General features: G+C 35.8%; 1 protein-coding gene across 1 annotated transcript; it reads right to left on the bottom strand.

Annotated features, from left to right (window-relative positions):
- Positions 1 to 10,182: 10,182 nt before the first annotated feature.
- LOC126875773 (organic cation transporter protein-like) lies at positions 10,183 to 24,566 on the bottom strand (the record flags this gene model as incomplete). Its single annotated transcript, XM_050638646.1, has 8 exons — positions 10,183 to 10,703; positions 10,989 to 11,337; positions 11,963 to 12,177; positions 12,369 to 12,481; positions 13,088 to 13,386; positions 19,426 to 19,684; positions 20,518 to 20,701; positions 24,442 to 24,566. Coding segments are annotated over 8 exons (1,725 nt in total), but the record flags the coding sequence as incomplete, so codon positions are not given.
- Positions 24,567 to 24,759: the final 193 nt, after the last annotated feature.

The raw sequence follows: 24,759 nt of genomic DNA, 5'->3' as shown, positions 1-24,759 counted from the left end.
TGTATCGGGTATTTATGACATTCAAATAATAATATCTACATTTAGCTTTCGAAAATTAACTTGCTAATACGAAGCGTATTTACCTTCATATTTTATAATAAACTTAATTATTTCGTTAGCAATGAAACATGTGCGTCTCGCAGAAATGTAAAAAATCGTAGACAAATATAATGTTCCTAGTTTTACTTAACTTCTTAATTTTATTTACAATGATTATTGTAACGAAGTGTCTTCAAGTGGCAATAACTCAAATTTAATCCAATTTTTACGAACGCATAATCAAACTCGAATTTTATTCTTTAAGATATAGTTCATTCGAGTAACTCTGAAACGTAATTAATTAAAGCTTAGAAACGAAAGATTAAAAACATTTAATCCCCAATGGTGTATCTATTCCACTCTATATTAATATTAAAAAAACATACAAATCGGCGTCAAAAGATGTCAATATTTACAATCATAAAAATCGCCACGTTAAATCATCTTTTCATCTACTAATCCCACTCATAACAGCACACTCACCAAACAAACTATCAATGATCGCAAACGAGTCACAATGCCTTTCACATTTTACGTAAGCAAAAAAAGAATACAACGATCGTGATAGAAACTTTACAAGTGTCCCATTTACATATGTGCGTGTCTGTGTCAAGACTGCAATCAGTAAGATTAATCTCGTCTGTCGTCGACAACATGCTTCTCCGCAACCTTACTAGTTGGCACCGAATAATGGTACAATCGTCTAGTAACATGTATGATTGATAACTCGTCACGCTAGAGGGGCATATTCATTACTCGTCGCTTCAGATTGCATCACGTTAATATTAATTAGCAACAGAAACTACGATAAAGGTCGCGAACTCTCGTATGTTGAACCTTAACATTGGGGCAGTAAACGATATTTATGGAGTAGAGATGATATAGCACTGCACGTACGTAGCTGTGCGCATAGCATCGGATTCCATTGACTGTTAAGGGAATTAAAATGAGAAGAGAGAAGAATTTTCCATAACGATGCTACTAAACGGTATCGAGAAGAATCATTTCGTCGATGGTCTACAATAAAAGATTATAATACGTACTTGAGGCGGATAAGTCTCCTACGTGAAAATTACATTGAAGAAGAAGAAGAGAAAGAGAGCGATATAGATCCATGCGTTCCTTCAAGAAAAAAGAAGAAAAAAACCGACTAGATGAAGTAAGTAGTTCGCAAAAATATAACGTATCGTACCTTCGTGACTTTCCATACGAAAGTCGTATTCAGCTCTCCGCGGCTCACCGAATTAAAAAAAAAAAAATCGTGTTTGTAAGTGTGCTTTAGATACCGAAAAAAACAAGTTTTAAAAATCATGTGACAAGTGCATTTTTAAATCTGAGACGTTATCCTCTTTTGTTCTCCCGTCCCTGCCTTTTCTACGCCCGTCGAGATCGAATTCTCGCGATATTTTGCAATTCGTAGCTGCCTCTTTGGCACGAACAATTAATGTCACGTTTTTAGAGGATTAGACGCTGAAACTATTAAGAGCTGCTCGTCAGAATATTCCTTTTAATCTGTGACGAATGAAAAGAGAGAGAGAGTGCGTTTCGTCCCGGGACTACCGGTGGACTCGTCAGTAAGGCTATGCCCGGTAGTCCCTGCCTTAGACGTAGAGGGAGTCTCGCTAGGTGCGGTATTTATATCAATCGCTCGTATATTCGACCGCTAGCGAGTTAGACAGACAGACTCGTTGTCATCGTAGCCCTCTAGTGTTGGCGGTTGGTACCCGCGGATCGCCCGGGAGGTGTTGCGCCGCGTTGATGCCTCGACCTGTCGGCGTCCTGTTGATACCGATCCGCCACAAATCTTTCACACGATGTAAACTTCCGTGGTAATCGACTTTGAAGTTTATTATCTCGTAATCTTTTCATCGAATTTTAATCCTTTTAGGCTTAAATCTGCCGAGTTTCTGAGCACTGCGTACACATGCAAGCAAAATTTCTCTGAGAAGCGGAAAACTTCGAAATTTTTGTATTTATCTATAACGGCATTGTTTTGCATTTGTATTTGTATTTATCTAAATTTCAAGAATGTCTGAAAGTTGCGAAAATTAAGACATCGATATTTTCTTGGTTGCTTGTGGTAGCTGGTATGGCAAAGTAAGTGTACGAAATTTCTGGGATCTATGGGAAAATTCTCGTTTAGCAGTTACGCGTAGGAAAACTTTCAGAAGCAATCGTAATTAATAAATTGACAGTGGAAAAAGTAATTGGCCGATCGCGAATGGTTTTTCCACGCTTATTATAGCTTTAAATCGCGTTACATCTACAATTAGTCTTGAATTGTACCTCCGTAAAAACAAAAACATGTTTCTCCACTGTAACAGCACGAACGACTCCCACGCATACGTCGAATACTCGCTGCGATTCGAATTCCAGGTATTTGTAGCTCGACGATATTTCTCGAAAAACACTCTGAAATTGGAATATTCTTCGCGCATTTCTAAGATTCTCCAAGAAGAGATTTCAAGCACTTCTAGGGAGAAATTTCTTGGAAGATTATCTCTGTACTCTTTATGAACATAACGCGAACTTGGCATTATAATATACAGCATGTTGAATGCTGAAATTATCGATTTTATATACAGATTGTTACGACCGTTCGCGGAGAGACGTTGTTGGAATAAACTGTGATTTATAACTTGTTATATCGGTGTCTTATTCAATTCAATAACGCACACAAATACAAAGGAAGGGTATTGCAGATTTATGGAGATTATGGAGAAAGATATTAAATTTGTCAATAAATGCTTTGCTACAGTTGGTACGACCGTTCGCGGAGAGATGCGGTCGCGAGGACGCGTCAGCGAGAGGCGTAAATTCTCGCGACGACTATGTTAATCGACGCCGCGAAATAGTCGTTCCCCTGTTTCGGTTAAGACAACAGAGGTGGTTTAATGAATGTAACACTGTATTAACAGGTTAACATAGAATGATATATTTTACAATAATATGATGAATATGTTACAGAAATTTGACTCGACTTTACGATATCTCTAGATAAATTCGTTTGCTCGTCAGATTTGTCGAAGTGTCACGTTTGACTCGTCAGAAGGAACTGATCCCCTTCGATTATTCCTTTGTCTCATTTGGAAGATGACCCCCACTATGCTCGGGTCACGCCACCGCTCGCGCCTATGATCACGTATGCCTCTTCTTGCGTGAAAAACGTAACGGTCAAAAATCGACGTTTCTAGAGCTCGCTGCTTGGCAACAACTATGCTCTTGTCACGTAAAATAACAAAATAAAAAAGGAATTTGAGGTAAAAAATAAAAAAAGAAAACTTTATTTTTTTTCTAACATCAAAACACTTTACAATCTACTTCCGAATTCTAGGCGTGACTTTCTAAGACTGACTCTTATGATTTTACTTTCGATCGGATCCGATTACTTTCTTTTGTCATCCCTCAACATCCCCACCGTCCATGCATTTGCTAGGCGTCCGCGATCGTTGCCACGTGCTCTTTCTTCTAGAACCTTCGGTGGAAGGACCGTTGGGATGTTGATGGTTCATTAGGCACTTCAGCGATATACATTGTCGCTGAGTGCCGCCACATCTTTATCTCTATCGTCAGTCCGTCGGATTTGAAGTATGCCGGTCGTGACATACTCCGCTGGTTAGATTGATCTTGGTCCTCTAAGATCGAAGTAGAATGGAATTATTTAAATGTAGATCAAAGGATATGTTTACGCTTTTTTTTCAGGGATCGCTATGAATTGATTTTCTGCATGTGATGGTACAAAAGTTATTTCGTTAATCTTAAATATAGCAATTTTACAATATTTGTTAGTGTTCGAGAAGCTAATAATTTCAGAGGCGTAATCATGTTGTAGTTTTCGATCGTGAATTGGTTGGGTTTGTTTACAAAGCGTAATTCCTATCCCGTGAATTTAAGGCAACTAATTAAGGGTATTGTTACTAGTGCTAGGGTCAGCATTATCCTGAAAAAAGTACGCTTTCAATCGGTTACCATGTATCTTTTTCTTAGCATTGTCGATAGAAATAATGTAATAAGGAGTTTTCACATCGTTAATTCTGTAGGGTCCTAACCATTCAATGTCCAACTTATCTCTTTTATGGTCGTTGTGAATTAAAACAAAGTCTCCTTTCCTAAACACAGTCTGAGTTTTAACAATCTTTCTTTCTTGGTCTCGCTTGTATCGTTGCTTATTCTGAATAAGTGTTTTGTGAGCTGTTTCCCAATATTTATTCAACTGTTTTTGCCAAAGTGAGTACATATCATCATAGGTAAGTGTGGGAAATTTGGATATTGCGGAAGGTAAGTTAGCTTTTCGCCCAAAGGTCAATTCAAAGGGAGAGAATCCTGTTCCTTCATGTTTCGCGGTGTTGTACCCTAAACAAATGAAATTAAGTACTTCATCCCATTCTTTGTCATTGTCGTGTAATGCAGTACGAATTAAATCTTTAACTGAGGCATGCGTTCTTTCGAGGGATCCGTTACTTTGTGGGTGAAATGAAGTTGTTTTGATGTGTTTGATTTTAAAAGCTTCTTCAAATTTCGTCATTAAATCACTAACAAAATTTTGTCCGTGATCTGTTAGGATCGTTTTTGGTGCCGAAAATATGTAAATATAGTGTTCAATAAGCGCGTTAATTATGGATTCAGTTCGTTGCGTTTTAAGGGGAACTAGTATCAGATATTTCGTAAGTTCATCGTGTATTGAAAGTATGTATTGGTTTCCGCGTTTGGTTTTCGTCATCGGTCCTATGATGTCCATAGCGATTTTGTCGTTAGGGTTAAGTGGCGTGTCTGAGATTTGTGGGGATTCTTTGGGTCTGATACGTGTTAGTTTCTCCTTTTGACATGTGTCGCATGTTTTCACAAAGTTTTCTACTCTTTCTAAAAGTCCGGAAATTTTGAATTTATCCTTGATCCGTTGATACGTTTTCTGTATCCCTAAATGTCCTACGGTGTCGTTATGGTTTTCCTTTATTGCTTGTATTATTTCGTTTTCGTCTAGTTTTAAGATGGGATTAGGTGCATAAGTAATTTTCTTGTACGTGTCGTTAAAATATATTAGCATGAGTTTAATCTGTGTTTTCTCTAATTCAGTGAAGTCGTTATTTCCTATGCCGATTTTTGTTGTATCTTTAAGAATTTTGTAAAGTCTTCTGATCCAAAGTGTCTCGTCGTATTCTCCTAAGTCGTTTCGAGTTAATTGGTAAAATGTTTGGTCATTTGGTTTAATTTCTAAGAGTTTCGGATTCTCGTTGTTGTCTTTCCATGCGTTGAATGAATTAGTGTGATCAATTACTAGGTCGAGGTTAACTACTTCGTCGCGAGTTACTGCGTGAACTCTAGATAAAGCGTCTGCAGCTGTGTTATCTTTACCCTTTGTATATTCGATTTCATAGTCATATTCTTCGAGTCTAAGTCTCCAACGAATCAGTCTGCTAGAAGGGTCTTTGCAATTGTATAGCCACTTAAGAGCTTGGTGGTCGGTTCGAATAATGAAGCGTCGTCCTAACAAATATTGTCTTAATCTTTTCACGACCCATACGATGGCTAAGAGTTCCTTTTCTGTCGTGGTATTGTTTCGTTCGGGTGGATTCAGTGTTCTTGAAATGTAACAACAAGGATGACCGTCTTGCGACAGTATTGCTCCTAGTCCTTCGTTACTTGCGTCGGTAGTTAAGGTAAAGGTTTTGTTAAAGTCTGGATAAGCTAATATTGGGAAATTATAGAGTTTGTCTTTTAAAGTATCAAAGCTAATCTGGTGTTTGTCAGTCCAATGGAATGGTGTATCCTTTTTTGTTAAGTCTGTAAGGCTTTTCGCGATTTTGGAAAAGTTTCGAATAAATTTGCGGTAATAACCTGCTAAACCTAAGAATGATTTCACGTCCGTGCCATTGCGAGGTAATCGAAAGTTTTTTACAGCGTCTAATTTCTTGGGGTTTGGTTTGACTCCTTCGGATGAAACTACATGGCCCAAGTATTCTAATTCCGGTTTTACGAATTCACATTTGTCCGGTTGCAATTTAAGTCCTAATTCTCTGAGTCTCTGAAATACTATCGTGAGGTTTTCGTTATGTTCTTGAATCGTTTTTCCGAATATCACTATGTCATCCAAATAAACAAAGCAGTATTTTCCTACAAGTCCAGCTAAGGCTCTGTCCATTAATCTTTGAAAGGTAGCGGGTGCGTTTTTAAGTCCGAATGGCATTCGATTGAAATGAAAATGCCCTTGCGGTGTCGAAAAAGCGGTATATTTTTTAAATTTCTCGTTCATTGGAATTTGATGGAATCCTGAGGATAAATCAAGTGCCGAAAAGAATTTTGCGTTTCCTAGATGTGTTAAAATGTCGTCTATATCAGGTAAAGGGTAAGCGTCTTGTTCTGTGAGTTCATTTAGTTTCCTGAAATCGATAACTATCCTCCATTTCTGTTTTCCTGAGGCGTCTAATTTTTTCGGAACTACCCATACCGGAGAGTTATAAGGGGATTCGGATTCTTCTATAATATTTTTCTTCAACATGTCTCCTATTTGTCGCGAAATCTCGTCACGGTGACATTCCGGTGGTCTATACGATCGTGTGTTAATAATTTTGTCTTTGGTTAACGAAATTGTGTGCTGAGTTAAATTAGTACAGGGTAAAAGATCGGTTTCTAAATTAAAGATGTCAATATAATGAAGGATAATCTTTTCGATGGATTCACGGATTGGTTTTTCAATGTGATCTGTTCTCACTAGGCTTTTTAGTTTTGATACGTTGGAAAAGTCATGAGAATTTTGAATATTGCTAGAAATTTCAACGTTTTGCTCTCCAGTGTTGATAAAACATACTTTAGTTGGTTTGCCTTCCAAATAGATTGTTTGAACTCTGTTTTCTCCAGGAGTCAAATGTATTGGTTTCTGAAATAAAATGGTTTTGTCGTTTAATCGGATTTTGTCATTGGATATTGAATAGTTATACTTCTCTAAACATGGTAGCCCAATGATTCCGTCTTCGATAATAGGGAAATTGTTCGGTACTATGTGAAAAATGTGATTTTGTCCAAAAATTCGTTTCGTTACGTATTCGTTAGTTTCGTACTTGTCTCGTCCCATAGAAAATTTTTGTTTAGGCCCTATTTGTATCGCGTTGACAGTTTTGTTACGTTTCACCAGGTTTATCCCTGCTCCTGTGTCGACCAGAAATACTCGCTCTTCGGTTCGGGTTGACAAAGGTATTGCGAGTAATCTTCCCGTGGCGATGTTGACTCGTATGTCTCGTACGGTTCGTCCATCTCCTGGTTCGATGTTGTTTCTTGTATTTCGTCCCATTCCTGGACTGCCTGGAATCCTTGCGGGTGGTCGATCGCGCTGGCTCGGTGGTAGAAAATTTTGACACTTGTTGGCAATGTGTCCCAGCTTTCCGCACTTGAAGCACTTCATCTGCGCGCGTTCAGCAGGTGATCTATTTTCTACTTGGTTAAATGTAGCAGGTTTCTGAGCTACTGGCGTGTTAGGCGATCTTGATGGTACATTAGATCGTCTTACCTGCATATGCTGGTTGTCGGGGCGATTACTAACCGAAGGTAAGCGATTACATGACCAATTAGGTTGTCGTTCTTCTCGCAAGTAGCGTTCTACATCGGCTGCCTTTTTTTCAGCTTCCGGAAGATTCAAGGGTTCACTGCTTAATAGTATTCGCCCTATGTCGCGTCTGAGTCCCTTTAGGTACACACGAACAGTCTTCTTCGTGATTTCTTCAGTCATAATTTTACGTGTTAGTGGTTGTGGGTACTCATTGGTTACTGCGTACAGCAAACGGTTGAGTATTCTTCTAAACCGAATATTAAAACTTTGCACTGATTCCTCGCGTCCCTGTCTCAACTCTCGTAATTGTTCTTGGTACTCATCCGAAGTCACTTGTGCTGCTAAGTTATTTCTCAGTGCGTCGTACAGATCACTGTAACACTCAATAGGAATGTTGCGAATACTTTGGGCTGCTTTCCCCACGATTTTTTCCACTTTTATTGCTTTTAGCAATAGATCTTGCTCCATACAGCGATCCTTCATACTTCTCACTTCTTTGATGAAGTCTTCAACTCCTACATCATCATCTCCGTTGAGCGTTGGGATGTAGCGTATTGCATCCTTAGCTCGTAGAGTGGGAGGAGCGGGCGAAAAATAGCCTCTTTCTTCCACCTCGGGTTGTTCGCTGTCGAGGTGGACAGGTGGGGTGTCTGAAGCTGCTAACCCTGACAGTTTGCGTGCTTTTGCCATATTCACAGTACGATTGATTGCTGTCGACGCACTTTCATTGTCTTCGGTGATAATGGAAGCAAATTCATCGGTCGCAGGGGATCCGAACCCAGTCCGTAGCGCTGCGACGGTTTTCCCGAGATTCTCGATTTCTGCTGCCCTGTGTCTGTTCTCTTCGTCATTTTGCATAGACAAACGTAACATTTCCTCTCGTAAAAGGGCAATGTTCTCGTTCTGTTTTTGAATACTGTCCCATATTGCTCGCAACATTGGGTCAGTTGAGGTTGAAGTTTGAGATTCGTTTGCCTTAGACATTATTGCGCTGATTTATAATTTTCAGACGAAGACGAGTCTTGGCTACTGAAGCTAAATTTTCTTTCACGGTAACGTACACAGGAATTCAGTTTACCTTTTATTGTTACTTCACTTGGTTCGTGATAGTTACTTTGTTGTTGCGGATGACCGTAGTCCCAAATAATTCGATCTTCCGTAGATGATGAATGTCTTTTGGTTTCCGAACAAACACTTTTCACTATCCTGGCAGGATCGCCAAAATGTCACGTAAAATAACAAAATAAAAAAAGGAATTTGAGGTAAAAAATAAAAAAAGAAAACTTTATTTTTTTTCTAACATCAATACACTTTACAATTTATTTCCGAACTCTAGGCGTGACTTTCTAAGACTGACTCTTATGATTTTACTTTCGATCGGATCCGATTACTTTCTTTTGTCATCCCTCAACATCCCCACCGTCCATGCATTTGCTAGGCGTCCGCGATCGTTGCCACGTGCTCTTTCTTCTAGAACCTTCGGTGGAAGGACCGTTGGGATGTTGATGGTTCATTAGGCACTTCAGCGATATACATTGTCGCCGAGTGCCGCCACATCTTTATCTCTATCGTCAGTCCGTCGGATTTGAAGTATGCCGGTCGTGACACTCTCGTCGATACATTGTATATGATCCGACGGGCAGATAGGGCGGTCTGCCTGCGACATTGTAGGGCCGCGAGCGACGATTAGAAAATACAGCCTGTGGTAAGCCTCGTGGCGTAACACAAATTTTACGTTAATTTTATTCGAAAGATTTAGGTCAAATTTTTCCTTCGAAGAAGATTTTTCTGTCTTCAAAAGCGATTTTCCATCATTAATCGAAATATCATTTTTGCAATGGCTTGCTAGTGGGATTACGTGTTAAAACGTTCAGCTTTAAAGAGGATTATCTCCATCTTGGCGAGACTAGGCTCTCTAAAAATTGATGAATCCTGTACAGACAATATCTATAGTAAGCAACGCGTCGTCAAAACTTCAAAATATTATTACCCCGCTTTTACGTCGCAGATGTCGACAAAAATATTAATGAGATTTCCTAAGATAATCTCATACTTATTTGTATCGTTAATTCAATCGACTAAGGAACAAGTGGTGAAGAACTATTAGCAGAATCCAGGGAAGGTTTTACTGGCAAGTTTTATTACAAAACATCTAAGAACGATTTACATCATAATAAAAATAATCGCGCTATCTCGTCGCGTGACATGCGCACGAGGTCTCTGCGATTGCTAATCGATCTACAAATACTTACACGTACATATGTACAAAACTCGTGGCCATACACCACGTTGTCCATATTATTTTCATCTCGTTAATATATTTTGTATATTTATGATGTTATTATTTTACTAGTATAACGATTATTGCACTATATTCTATAAGATGGAGCTTTTGTACGAACAATTTCAGGAACTTTTATAACAAAGGAAAGTACTAATTTTTAACATTAACTACCCACGACAATTTACGACAATTACTTTAACCTACGTTCTTACCCTAATTTTTATTCGCTCGCCTAATGATTGAATTTTTAATCAATCATTGTTGATGAAAAATTGCTATGATAATTGCATTGCGGATCTTTATGCAAATGCTTATTTTCGTGGATACAATAATACAATTGAAAGATTTGATACAATCGAAAGGACTTGGGCAAAAGTATGTTTCTATCCATTAAATATCATCGATAGTGCTGTACTTTTGGATATTTTACAAAATTTTGCGTCATACGCATTCTATAAATTTTCGTATCTTCGAATCACCCATAATTGCATAAAAATCCGCTGTTTTGTGATAATGAATATTAATGACGGTGGAATTTAAGATTCCTGGATTCAGTAACTTGTCTTACTCTAATACATGTATTGCACGTTTTTGGAAGACTAAAGATTCTTTGCTCGAGATCAACGCGACAAATATTGTACTTCGTGGTGAACGTTTCGCTACAGCCTTTCGACCTCTGTGATCGAGTTTTCGCTTTTCCTCGATTTTATACTCGATCTCCGTAGCATGCTACTCCTTAAAGGTTCACCGCGAAGCGACGCTCTCATCGAATTCCTCGCACTGCATCTAGAAAATGATCGGAACATGGCGACCGGTGGTGTCTCCTCGTCCTCGCGTTTCCTGTCAAAACATTGCGTTTAAAAATATTGAATCCAATCGCTTAAAGATTTGAATAACTTCCCAACTCGATCCTTCTCTTCTGTTCAAAAGATTTAAAAAGCATTTGAAGAAAGAAGATAGTCCAGTTTTCTTTTGAGAGATTTAACAGATTTTAAGAAGAAAATAATACGAAAGCATACGAAGATGTAGATCTAACAGAATGCTTGAGAATCTTGAACTTCGAGCTTGAAGATCTGTGAATATCTTTGAAAAAAGGAGACCGAAAGTTCCTTTATATGATTTTACCTTCCGATACAAGGTACATCCCACATCTTCTGATCTTTTCCAAAATCCTCGCTGTCCTGCAGCGTCTGCGGAAGATCCTTATTCAATGTTTCCGGCAAAAAGAGAGTCAGAAGACCGTCCATAATTCCGAGTGTGCCCAGCACAAGAAGAGGTAGGAACGAGGACACAACATTGAGATAGACTACGAAGGGTGCGAGGATACTAGCAACGTATCCCATTATATGTATCAAAGCTACACCCTGAGCTCTAACCACAGTTGGTAATACTTCAGCCGCATATTGGAGACCGATATTGTATGAAATGTTTATCCAAAATCTACCGAGAATTGCCAGAGAAGCTGTATATATACCTGAAAAAAAATTTTTAGCATTAGTTTTTAATTCTAATTTTTCATGAAATAATTTTAGAAAATTTTAAGGAATAAAAAGGGAAGAAATTATTTTATCTGTCTGTAATTTGTCTGGTTGTCTGCAATAGTTGATACAAGCATTTGCTAAGCTTAATATAAGCGTGCTTAGCTCTAAGCTAAGCACAAGCAATAAGCTTCTTATCTATAAAACGTTAATCTAGCCAATTTGAATCTAAGGGATTGTATTATGGATTACGGCTACTGAAAGCCATATAGCACTGCTGGAGCGCTGAAGCCCATCATTTTGAGGACTATTGCCAACGCCCTTTGATATATGCGGAAATACGAAGCGATCTTATGATCAAAGCAGTAGAAGGGGAAATAAAATATCTATACAACGGATACATGATAGGGCTTGGAAACTATTCTAGCAATGTAGCAAATAATCTACAAGCATTTGCATGTTATAAATATTCCAAAATATACATTTTCTTCCTTTCAAAAAGCACAATGTTATACGAATGAAAAATATTCGTCTGATTAAGTCAGAATTATCGACTTAGGTTATTTAGAAGATTGATCAGTAATATAGAAGGGTGAATATATAAAAACGAAATGTACGAACTATTGGAAACGGCAGAAGCCCAGATGCTGAAGATACCAGAAATGACGAGGGAACCACATGCCAGCCATCTTCTGCCCCATCGATCAAGAACGAGCGTGAAGAACGTGTCAGCAGGCAGCTCGGTTGCTGCAGCAATCGTGAACGTAACAAACACGTCCAGGCCTAAATTATCGACGTTTCGTACGTGACCATCGAACACCAAAGAAATCGCCATCCTATATTTCGTAAAACAATTTCATATGATAAAGAAAAGCACGCTATCATATTTCATGTGAGAAGCAAATTCCTTGCTTCAGAAATGAAGTATTTTTAGACAAAAGATATAAAACTGTTCGTGAGATTTTTACAAGATACAATTCCGATTTTACGTCAATCTATTTGATATCTGTTTAATAGCGATACGAACCAAATAACAATAAATAGAATCGTGATATTCCGTAGTCGTGGCGTTCTAAATAGATCCAACACGGAGTACGTTTTGTCTGCTTCCTCCTCTTTGCAGATTCTGGCACAGGTTTCCTGTTATTAGCAAATTTTTAACTAGTTAATGTCGTTTGTCTGTTTTTCTTACAAATTTATGTGAATCTGTTATGTGTACAAAGATTACGATAAAATCCGGAAGAAAGTTTATGTTATATTTGTATGAGACGATCCTTTCGAAATAGTTTACTTGGACGTTCGCAAATTTTTTCATTTTACTTTATAAAACATCAAACCTCTAAAAGTCGATTATCTCCTTATATCGTACATTAATGTTGATATTGCCATGATCTATTCATAGACTGAGCAGTTTCCAAATGTTTAATCTATTTGTATAAAAATTTTCAAAGATAAAAACAATATACAAATTCAATAAATAACATTACAGAAATAGACAATAACAGACAATAACAGAAATTGACAGCAATTTATCGCTGGCAATTTAGGTGATGAATAAGATATAAAATTACTAGATTGTAAACAAATTTTCATTACGTAAAAGACCCAATTAGACTTCTATTCAAAGAAAATGATTATATGATATGCTTAAAGGCATATAAATTGGTATTTATAGAACGCACATAAAGCAGGAAAGATCATAAAAGTAGAAAATACGGAAAAGATTGCGGTATTCGGTTTATTTACCCGGAATCGTCTATAGATGTCATCGGGCACCTTGGTGCCGTTGATTCGCTCGAATTTACCAAGGATTTTAATGGCCCTGTCTATCTGACCTTGGCTGACCAGCCATCGAGCGCTTTCCGGTATCAACCATGGCGTACCTACGGCTAGAACAAGAGGAACTGAGGTGACAATACAGGTCATCCTCCAGTCGGCCAAATAATAGGCGATCCAGGGTAGAATGCAAGTTGCAAACATGAAGAATATTGCGATCGACATATTCGCCACGAATGTCCTCCACTTTGGTCCAGCGTATTCTAATACTGGAATAAAAAACATAATATTTAGAAGAATCATCTGTGAAAGAAATATTCTGTGAATAAAGAATGGAACAATATATTAGGTTGTCGCAGAAATTTCTTTCGTCTCGTAAGGAGATAATAGACGCATACTATTTTTTGTTTTATATTATTTTATTGAATTATATTCATTGGGACAAAATAGATCATACGTAATTCAATAAAATAATATAAAACGAAAGAAACTTTTGGGGCAACTTAACGCAATATGAAGAAGAAAAATTTGAGTTACAAATATATAAAAAGTAGATATACAATATATAGATTAATTTAACAAACGTGTTTAGTTCTACGATTAAATCGTGTTTAGATCTAATAACAAGGACTTTAATAATTTCCCGATGATTGTTCAAGCCCATTTAAATTTCCGTAAGTGTTTCGATACTTATCGACAAGAATACGTTTCTATTTACGAATTATACAGGGTGGTTGGTAACTGGCGGTACACGCGGAAAGGGGATGATTCTACGTGAAAAAAGAAGTCGAAAATATAGAATAAAAATTTTTCGTTTGAGGCTTTGTTTTCGAGAAAATCGATTTTGAATTTTCGCTCGGTACGCGTGCACTTTATCACGTCTCGTTATAACGGATCTCACTGTAGATCGTTGTCTCAATTGACGTTATTTTTAAAATTTTTTAAATTTTAAAATTTTAAAATTTTTAAATTTTTAAATTTTTAAATTTTTAAATTTTTAATTTTTTATTCTATATTTTCGACTTCTTTTTTCGCGTAGAATCACCCCCTTTCCGCTTGTACCACCAATTACCAATCACCCTGTATTTCTTAAAGATACAAAAGGTAGAATCACGCGTAACTAGCAATATCATAAATTAACTGTGAATAAACGGATCGTTAGAGTCAAAGGATCATTTACATAATTCAAACACGAGCGTGTGTTACCTTGTTAAGCTATTTATGGTAGATATTGAAAGATCGATAAGCCTGAGACACATATTTATGTCGAAACGAACATTCTCTACGGAAAGTCGAGTCTAATTCGATGAAAACAATTGACTTCCTGAACGAACATATCGATATATATCCACAGTGCAATGACAAGTAAATATTACTCTATTTTCGTACAAGAAAACAGATTAAAACGATGAGAAGTTATCTTGAACAATTGAACTGACCTTCGCGATGAATGAATCTCGCAATTTCACGAATACGTAGACGAAATTAATGTCTGGTGCGTATACGTCCAATAAATTAGAAACGCAAGGTTGTAACTCTTTAATCGCATAACAGGACAAGATGCGATAAACACGTGGAAATATATCATAGTGAACAACGTCTATTTGTAGTTGCCGTAAAATAGGGAGTAATTGCTCTTAATGAAGCAACCGTGTTAGCCACTTAATAGTGGCTTGCTTCTAATCCGGAATCACCTTCAATTAGTTGTAACTAGTGGCTTCCTGATAATTACCGCTCAGTGGTTATTTCTTTTTTTTTTTTTTTTTTTTGCTTTATTATAATTGCGATGCTCGAACCATGTTTAGCATGGAACTCGCTTCCTTATTTAAGATCACTTTGTACCATTGATTTTTACTTTTCATGCTTCATAATGAACCAATTTATAATTCATAATAAACCAAAATGACGAACGTTCGTTTAAATCACGAGTTTCAGATATTTCTATTCTCTAAAATTACCTGAATTAATTTTTATTAAATAAAATAGCTATAGGATAATTCCACAAATCAGATATTTTGAGTAGATATCTCGGAATTTCCTGTTTAATTCGCCGTAAATTTTCCCAATACGCTCTGGACCTCCTACATATATATAACGTGTCTATACATAACTGTTAATTCATCATTTTCTCGTAATCCTAACAAACAATGCTTAAAAACTTTAACTACATTTTGGATTATTATCTCGCACGAATAAATTTTAAGCTATTAATCGCTTTCCTGAAAATCTGGGTTGGTTATCAGCTTCGGTACGAGACCATCGAGTAACTCCGGTACGCATGAACGGAAATAATCTCCCAGTTATATCCAAATGTTTAATAATTTTCTACATAGAAATTTAATGAAAAATAAGAATAGAAGAACCTCGCATTACAAAAATCAACTTCCATGAAATCTAAATATTATTTATGCTGTCTGTAATTTTCAACATCTTCTTTCGCAAATCATCATCACCATCATCATCATCACCATTGCGACAGCCATTCTAAAATATATGTATCATTAATTTAATAGAAACTAAGAGTAGAAGAACCTCACGTTATAAAAATCAATATTCATAAAACCAACAAAATATCGTTTTTTAAATATATGTATCATTCAGTTTGTATTGCCTTTACAACGCGTAGATAGGGCGAGGAGATCTCTTCTGAAGACGAGATATTATTCTCATAGAAAGGATACAGAAAGGAGAAGAAGACGTAAAGAAGCTTCTCTGAGACCACTCGTTTCATCACTTCGCCTCTCAAGGTTTACTGCCTTTAACATTACATTATTCGCGCAGAAAAAGTATTCGCTTTTCTCCCAGCTGTTTCCGTCACCCTGTAATTTCATATCGTGTTACCGTTCGATCAAAAGCGACAACTCATTTATTGTAAACGAAGATTCCGTGCGGCACAATTAGCAAAGATAAATTACAGACGATCGTATTAATAATAATAATCTGACCGATATCTCGCAATGCGACCAATCGATAAACGCGAGCACCGTCCAACGCAAGGACGTTGTTAACGTTTCGAAACTGATTAACGTTCGTTCTCTTCTTTCTTTTCTTTCGTTTCTTCCTTCTCGCCTGTTAGCTCGTAAAAGTATCTTAGCATTTATAGACATTTTTTATTTATTTATATTTATTATATATGATGGTATCATAATTAGTACAACAAAGTATTATTACGTTTCTGTTATATATTCATGAATATATTGGAATTTCATTAGGATCGTAATAAAGTCATATAATAATTATATCGAATATGACGTCAGAATTATAAATACGGTTATTATAATGCAGAGTTTCAATTAAGTAAATTTAAAAATCTATATACAAGATACAAAATTATTTAGCGTAATTATATATTTCACAGTAATTACAAAAATATTTAATTATAAAAATAGTCAAACATTTATTATATTAATAAATCCCGATATTTGATAACCATTTATTACATGTTTAAGATAACTATTTATGCTGTATATTTGTACTAAATAAATGTTTGCATTAAATATCTCGTAACTTCTATGTGTATCTTCAGAAATGCTTCAAACTTTACCAATATAATCATTACAATGCTAATGAAATTTCAGAATGTTTTATATAACACATATTCTACATACATATAAATTTTCTGTGGCAAATATGTAAATGCTTTTATAAACTACTAGGTTTATACGCTTTGCAGTCTCATATTTTCCTCCCACTGTTAGCATTATCTGCAGTTTGTATGTGAGTTGTATGAAGTTGATCGAATTCTACGCTTTCAACGAGCTGGTCGAGTGAGGTTCTGCTTGAATAAGTTATAAATCCTGGCAGGAAGAAAGGCACGTGTTATTGATATCGACTGGTTAGCTGGAATGTTGAATAGGAATTTAAAGAACCAACTCAAACTTTATCGATAATAAAATATGGAAAATATGACTGCAAATAATACGTGAAAAATAATGGAAATATTCTATAGGATATTTGAATGTTTATTAGAGAATTTTAATAATAATATGGAACATAAAGAAGAAAGAAATTCGATGATACTAAATAATGATGATACTGAAAATTTCAGTGATTTTTATTAATATAAAATTAACATTAATATAAATAAAAACAAAATCTATTATAAATGATATAGACGAACTTTTTAACTAAATATCGTTAGAAAGAAAAGTGACACAAGTATACATACGAAACAATACAAAATATCCGCATCTATCTAGAGAAATTTGTTATGAATTTCAAAGTCTGTATAAATACGTATACTAATACATAAAGCTTCTAAATCTCTAAAGTTTTAATGTTTAAAAAAAAGTACAAAAATATTTCTATTAAAATATATATGATATTTTCCACGGTATTTTCTACGCAGTTTCTACAATTAAGGATTTCCTCGTTCCCATCGATTTTCCTCTAGTTGTGAGACCCTCGGATAATCACGTCCCTTTCATTTTATCTTCGCTACGCTCGATTATAAATACGGAACTGAATATAGAATTATTTGCAAATCAATGAATCCGATGATGTAATTTGTTACGCGCTCGAAACGAATTAGTATCACTTATCTTAGTTTCAATCAATACCTCACTTTCTCAAGTCATTGATTAAAATACGATTTACACTCGTACAGATCGAGCCTTCTTTCTCAATATTTCCGTCGAATATTCGTGATCAATCGTTTAATCGACCTTGATAATTAGAATAGAAATAAGAAAATTCGAACGCCAAATCATTAACGAACCAGCCACTTGCTCACGAATCTCGTCAACTTGGCCTTGTTTTGTCGAACAAATTGTAAATTTTTCCAACCTCGGCTTGAGTCATCGATTCAGGGTTAATGCACGTCATCTGAGTTTCTTTGGTCTCGATTTTCACAATTGGAATGCTGTCTGCAGGACAAACTTGCTATTCGATCAAGAAAACTCGTTTCAATGACTCGTCTGATGAACTTTCAATCAGCGTTCTTACGTTTCAACAGAGTCTCTTCAAAAGTTTCAATCAGGGTCTTAACGCTGTACTTTCAGGGTATAAAATATCTTTCAAGACAGAGACTAGTCTAGATTTTCTCTTCAGTATATTGATATTAGAACAATAACTGGAAAATATATTTCTACAGTATTATAATTGAAATTTTTTCATGTAGAGTTATAATAAAATTTTGTATTATAAATTGCCTGTATTATGGATATCAGACAATGAATTCAGCATGAATTATATCGATCTTATATTAAACAATTTATTAGAATTTTCAATGGAATATTTAAAATGTTACTTGATTGTTTTATATTATTATGTGATATTTTTACGAATTTTAAATAAGTTTGCTAGAAGAAGATGTTCATTTTAATTAAAACCATATACATGTATGTATGTATATATATACATAGATTTATAGTTGTGGAAGCGTTCGTTGTAGAACCATTCATTCGTTACCTTCGCTTTCCGTTGGGAAGTGAAAATTTATGAAAACCCTGGTATGCTATAGTTGTCCAGAAATGAAAAGCAATTTTGAACAACTAATCCTTTGTAATCAGAATATTGTCTCGTTAAAAGAGAAAACAAAATTAATACATAACTGATCGCGAAAACATAATTGATCGCGAGTATAGAGGGAAAATATTAGTATAGAAAATGATTGCGAACTAACTACCTTTAAATATTATAAATATTCAATGGTATATATAAATCCAAATATCTTAAAGTTTCATATTTTTATCTTGCATGAAATTCTTATAAAACAGGAAAATTAATTTTTCTCTGTCTCTCTCCCTCTCTTTGATATAAACGCCGCAGTTAAAAAATAAATATGTATGACCTCATGTATATTCATATGTATTTAAGCATCTTTCTTCGTAACTTTGAATGGTTTTCAATTTCATTTAAATTGTTGCATGGCAACGTGAGTTCTGTTGCAAAATTCATATACTTGTAGAAACGTCAGTCGTAAATCAAGCATAACAACAGTTTTACAGTATGTTGTAGAGATTACTTTGTTATTTAAACTTAGAGATCTTCCTGCTTACAGTAATTACAAAAAGTAACTGTACACCATCGTATTTAGAACAGCATTTATATATATACCAATTAATTAAGACTAAGTCTTAAGATAAGACTGATTAAAATATTAGCTTTCGTATCATTTGTAATACTTTCATACATGCTTATAAATAATTAATGCTATCAAAATGAAACGTAAAAACTGATTTAAAAAAAAGGAAGAGAGACGCTTCATTGGGAAATAAGGATACATACGTACAAGTACTTTTTGTAGCCACTGTGTGGCTTTCAAACTCAATTCCAGGGCAAAAAAGAAATTATTGAAAAACGGTTACCTAATATGTACATCATAGCGAAGCAATTATCAAAGGCGAATCCAACGAAAAAACGACACAAAGTGAACTGCCAGGAGCTACCCGTGAACGCAGTAGCCACCCTAGCGAGAAATCCCATTAAATTAGCTCCGAGCAAAGCTGGTATTCTTCCATATTGATCAGCAACCCATCCAAAAATTAATCCTCCGAAGATAGCGCCGATGAAGAAGATACTTTGAGCTATGGTTGGCAATGCATCATACTGACAAACCCATCCCAGCTGCAACAGAAAACTACAGTCGAATGATTTACTTCTGATCACGATCAGCATCACGGAAATCTTATAGCAATTTCAACGCCCCGATTAAACGAATTTTCGATCAAAGTTTCGAAATTCCTAATGAAGCGCGCCTCTGTCCTTTTTTCTTTCCCTTTGAGGAAAAAAGAAGGAGAAGCTTAAGACCCTGCGCGTTCTTGCGTCCTTCTTCTGGATGCTTCCTACCCCTCGATGAATAATTCTCCTCCTGACGAGCGACGCAAAGTTCATGCAAATCCACTGGAGCAAAAAGTCTTGCAATTTATGTCGAACAAATCTGCGTGTTCGCGCTGTTGCTCGTTATAACGTTTTATTAAAGTTTCTTTTCAATCCGATATTTTCATTTTCAGTTTTATCGCAACCTAGTTTTATCAGCTTTCATAATTCGAAATTTTTTATCCTTTTTTTTCTTTAAGTATTTTTATAAATATTTATTCGATTGTATTTTATTTGGCAATGTAACGCTTGAATTTAGAATGTACTCTGTAATTTCACTACATGCACTAATTATTACTGCAATATGTACTAGTAATTCTGTTACGTACTATAATTTTCCTCTGTGGAAATCGACATTGTTAATTTTCCCACTTCTGAACTATCGATCTTTCCACAAACGTTTATTCGACCCTTTTCATCGTTCTTCTTTCTTTCCAAAAATTGTACACTACGCTTATTTTTTATCGAAATAGATCATGCAAATAATCGAATACGACATACACAGTATAAAGGGATTGATTGATAGGAACAGATAAAATATTCAAAAAGCAGGAAATTACAAGTCGAACATTTTCTGTCACCTCGGATGCCACAGACGCATAAGGGACGGCGGTATAATTAAATTCCCATCCTTGTTGGCAATCTTTCGTTGGCCACGATGGGTCCGGTACGTGGCCTCCATTTAGCAAAATTTCCGTGTAATTTACATCGTACATGCTGCATCTCGAGTAACCTTCGCGGTTGACTGGTATCGCCAGCGACAGCCTGAAACGAAGGAGAAGATAACGTAGATTGGTTCACGGTCTTCGATGCCGATGGACGTTCCGACAAGCGAGTAATTAATGTTCTATTTGAAACTCGACAAAAAACATTGGGAATCTCGAGTATTTGTTGAGCTAATAATATTGATTGTTAGTCGAGTCTGATAAAACGTATTTGATTGGAATTTCATTTAAAGCGAAGAAAGTTATTTTCAATTGTAGCTGGATGTACGTTAATTGCTGTTTTCCTGTCTTTACAAATTACTCATTCCTTTGTTTCATCAGCCTTTTCGATTATTATTGTCTCGTATTATTATTGTCGAGTATTGTCTCGTGGTTATTATCTCAACGCTTTTATCGTGTCAATTTATTGCGTTGTGTTCATACGGGTTTGTAGAATATATAATAAACAATGCAATGAGAAATGAAAATGAGAAAATTTTGAAGAATTATTAAATTAGGTAAATTGAAGGGAAAGAAGTTCTGTGAAGGAACTGGATTGGATCTAAACAGATAATAAAGAAAGATGATCCAAGATTTGCGACCTCCGACGTATGTCGAAAACACTTACTCATTAATAACGAATGTCATTAAGATAATTCAGTGACGGTAATTGCGTCTGTTATTCTGATGAATGTTACATAACGAGATAGGAAGTCGATGTCATGATGACTGGCGCTGTCTGAATCAAATCAACCCTATTCACAACCAGATAATACCGTCAAACGATGTTTACATTATTATAATATGAAATCCAATTTGAAGGCTTCGTGAATTTCTATTATCCTTCAATGAAATTATGAAATAATGGCGCAATTTAATGATAAAGATTATTATTATTTCATTAGGCTTGCTGTATAATTTGCTAGATTGTCTTCAACCAGATAAATATATCAATAATTTTGGCAATGGCTATCATCACATACTTTATCGAAAGAGAGAACATTGGTTCTCTTTGATTTTCGATCGTTGAATCGTCGAAAGAAAACTTCGCGGCTCAGAGAAAGTTCTCCTACAAACACGTACATAGCTTAAAAATCGGTAACACGCGGAAGTTCTACAGGAAAAAAATCAAAAAGACTTGCTGAGCAAGGCAAGAACTTTCCAATAGAAGGTGAGCATAATAATAAATAACACTTGCACGGATGCTTGCGGAGGAGTCGTTGACTATATTAAACTAATACTAATTATGAAACAATGTAACAGTAACGGTACTAGTCGTAATTAACATACTATCGTTAACATTATCGTGATATCGAAATTTCTTCCCACAAGATCACCGATTAATTGCATCGATTTGCGAAATTCTTAGTGTTCGATGATTATCATAGTCGAGGAAAGGTATTTACAAGATATTAACATCCGCATCTAATCACATCTCGTAGCATCGCGACTTATCACGCGTATCGCCTAACCTTTACATGAATATTGAACGAACGAACACTTCGAACGCATTATGCAAGTGTACGTTACGTTTTTCATTCGCCGGTAAAAGCTTTCAAAAACGAGTTAATGAGCGAACGATACGTGGCATGCGCGAAAGAAACGAATGCTTGCCCATAGAATAGCTGAAAATGATTCGAAAAGTATACTAGCAAAATAACAATAGATTCAGATGATAACTGACCAGTCGACCAGGATTAGTCACAGCCTTTTAACAATTCTATCGATTTTTTGCTACTATTATACTTATTTACTCCAAAGCTAAGATCCTACCTAGGCTAAACTAAACGTTAACTATGACTCACAGTTGGAAAATGCACTTATCTTATACGTAATCATTTATCAATTACTGAGTTCGTTAAGTTCTATTTTTGTTTGCTGAAAGGAAAAAATCTTCCATTAATTAATCATCGCTATATCGTTGTTTGCTATTGTCTTTCGTCTGATCGACAATCATTTACCCATTCCATCGTTGTAGAACTCTTCATTTCTGGTTCCTATAATCTGGTATTTAATATCATCGAATTTATTTTGAAGCACGTGCACGTGCCAAAAAATTAGGTCACGGAAGTTTTATGCATTTCTGTGAAATCTGAAAGAGCAAAATTGCAAAGTACACGTGTGACACGTGGAAATATATAAAACATCGGAAAGTAGCACGCTTTGTAACGTTTAATCGAGGTAAAACAATTTTTTATCCAGCTTCTAGTTTTTTCTTTCGCTTCCTTTATATTCTGAAAAATATGCGTAAAAATCCGCAGGCTACGTATTATGACGTAAACGGAATGGAACGAATCAATAATAGAATAAATTAAATAATATTAATATTAAAATATTAAATAATATTAATATTAAAATATTAAATAATATTAATATTAAAATATTAAATAATATTAATATTAATATAAAAATTATAATAATAATAATCGATAATAAAAGAAATTAAGGACAATGGAACACATATTCGATTTATACTAAATATCCGCGGCTGTCCTGATATTTATTGTCAGTCGCGTACATACGTTCAAGTTATAATTTCTAATACCATTAGAAAGTTAGGAGAATTTTAATCGAGAACGATCTCTATACCCTTTGAACGTAATTTGTTCGTCACTTAATCGCTGCACGCGGTAAACACTAACGAGCAGCTCTTAAACAAAAGTATTTGTACGTTATGGTCAACAACGGGGTGACTAGTTATTAGCGCGTTCTCCTGTTTCATTGAAATTTTAATTGCATCAACGTAGTACGTTCTATGGTCGATGTCTTAACATAATTGTACGGATCGAATGTCTTTACGTAAAACTGTCCCGTGCATGTTGACGATTCGCGGCCAATCAACGATATCAGGCCGAATGTTACGTGCTCAACGCTATTTTTTCGCGTTCACGCTCTCATTGTTTGCGCGAAGGTTTAACGCGTTCGCGCGGCGTACGAGATAATACGCGCTCCGGGAATTTTATCCAAGGAGCATTGTGCGAGCGCAACACGTTGCGACACCACATCCTTTGCCTCTCTCGAAACGTCTTAATAACGAATTATGGTGCAATCGAACCATGCGCGTATAGCAAAAAGCAATCGTTTCTAGCCGTTCACTTTGAACACCGCGAAGGTTAATTTGGCAACTACATATATATCCATGTATTGTGTTTCTAACGATTGCCAAATGCTATTTTCATGCATATAGTGATGCCATCCTTTTGTTACGAAGGATTAGCATCAGAGAAATTTTCGGCTTATTACGCATATTGAAAATGTAACGTAAGATTCATCTTTTTTTTCAGCAAATATGCAGAGATACGCACAGGTGCGTTTGAGTATTAGAGCACCTACTGGTTACATCTATTGGAACGCTCTAGCGGATTTTACGCTGTAAAACATACGACGTGAATGAAAGTTCGGATTTATAATAAAATAAGCAGAAGATACAATCGGAAAAAGGATCTCAGCAAGACGATAGTATTAGGACAGCGTTAGGAAACGGTAGGCCAAGAAAAGCCGGTCGAAAGATGATTCGTAGAACTAAAGGAAAGTGTTGAGATATTGATCCGTTTCATAGCGCCGATGCGAGCGAAAAGTGAACTAAAAATTGCGCGTTTAAGCACTAAAATGTCTATATACTATCACGAAACTACGAAATATTACTAATCTTCTATTTACAACGAAGCTCGTAAGTCTCGTGACCAATTTACACGAAAAAAGATCGAGTTAGGGACACGATAACGCGTTAATGAAACTTCTAATCTCTAAATCTCTAGAGAGAAATCCTTAAAAGCTGTAGATCCTTAATAAACAATTTACCGATTACGACGATAAGTCCCCTGATGCTCGTAACCAATTTTACACAGAAAACGGATCACCAAAGTTGCAAGACTTTCGAGTTGGAGGGAATGACGCGTTAACGAGAGCGTCGCGACGTATAATGTTTACAAAGTTTGCGTGGAAATTAACACGATCAGGAATAAGCTGGATCGTTGTCACCGTTTACGATCGTGTTTCCGAGATGAAAGAAACAGCTACTATTATGCAATCGATCGTTTCGAACTAGTAAACGGCGTAGCGAAATAAAACTCGGTGTAAGTCTTAACATACGTTCACTAGCAGGAACGTGTTTTATTG

This window comes from Bombus huntii, unplaced genomic scaffold, assembly GCF_024542735.1.
Source record: "Bombus huntii isolate Logan2020A unplaced genomic scaffold, iyBomHunt1.1 ctg00000057.1, whole genome shotgun sequence".
NCBI classification, from domain to species: domain Eukaryota; kingdom Metazoa; phylum Arthropoda; class Insecta; order Hymenoptera; family Apidae; genus Bombus; species Bombus huntii.
This window is presented reverse-complemented; position numbering and strand designations above follow the sequence as displayed.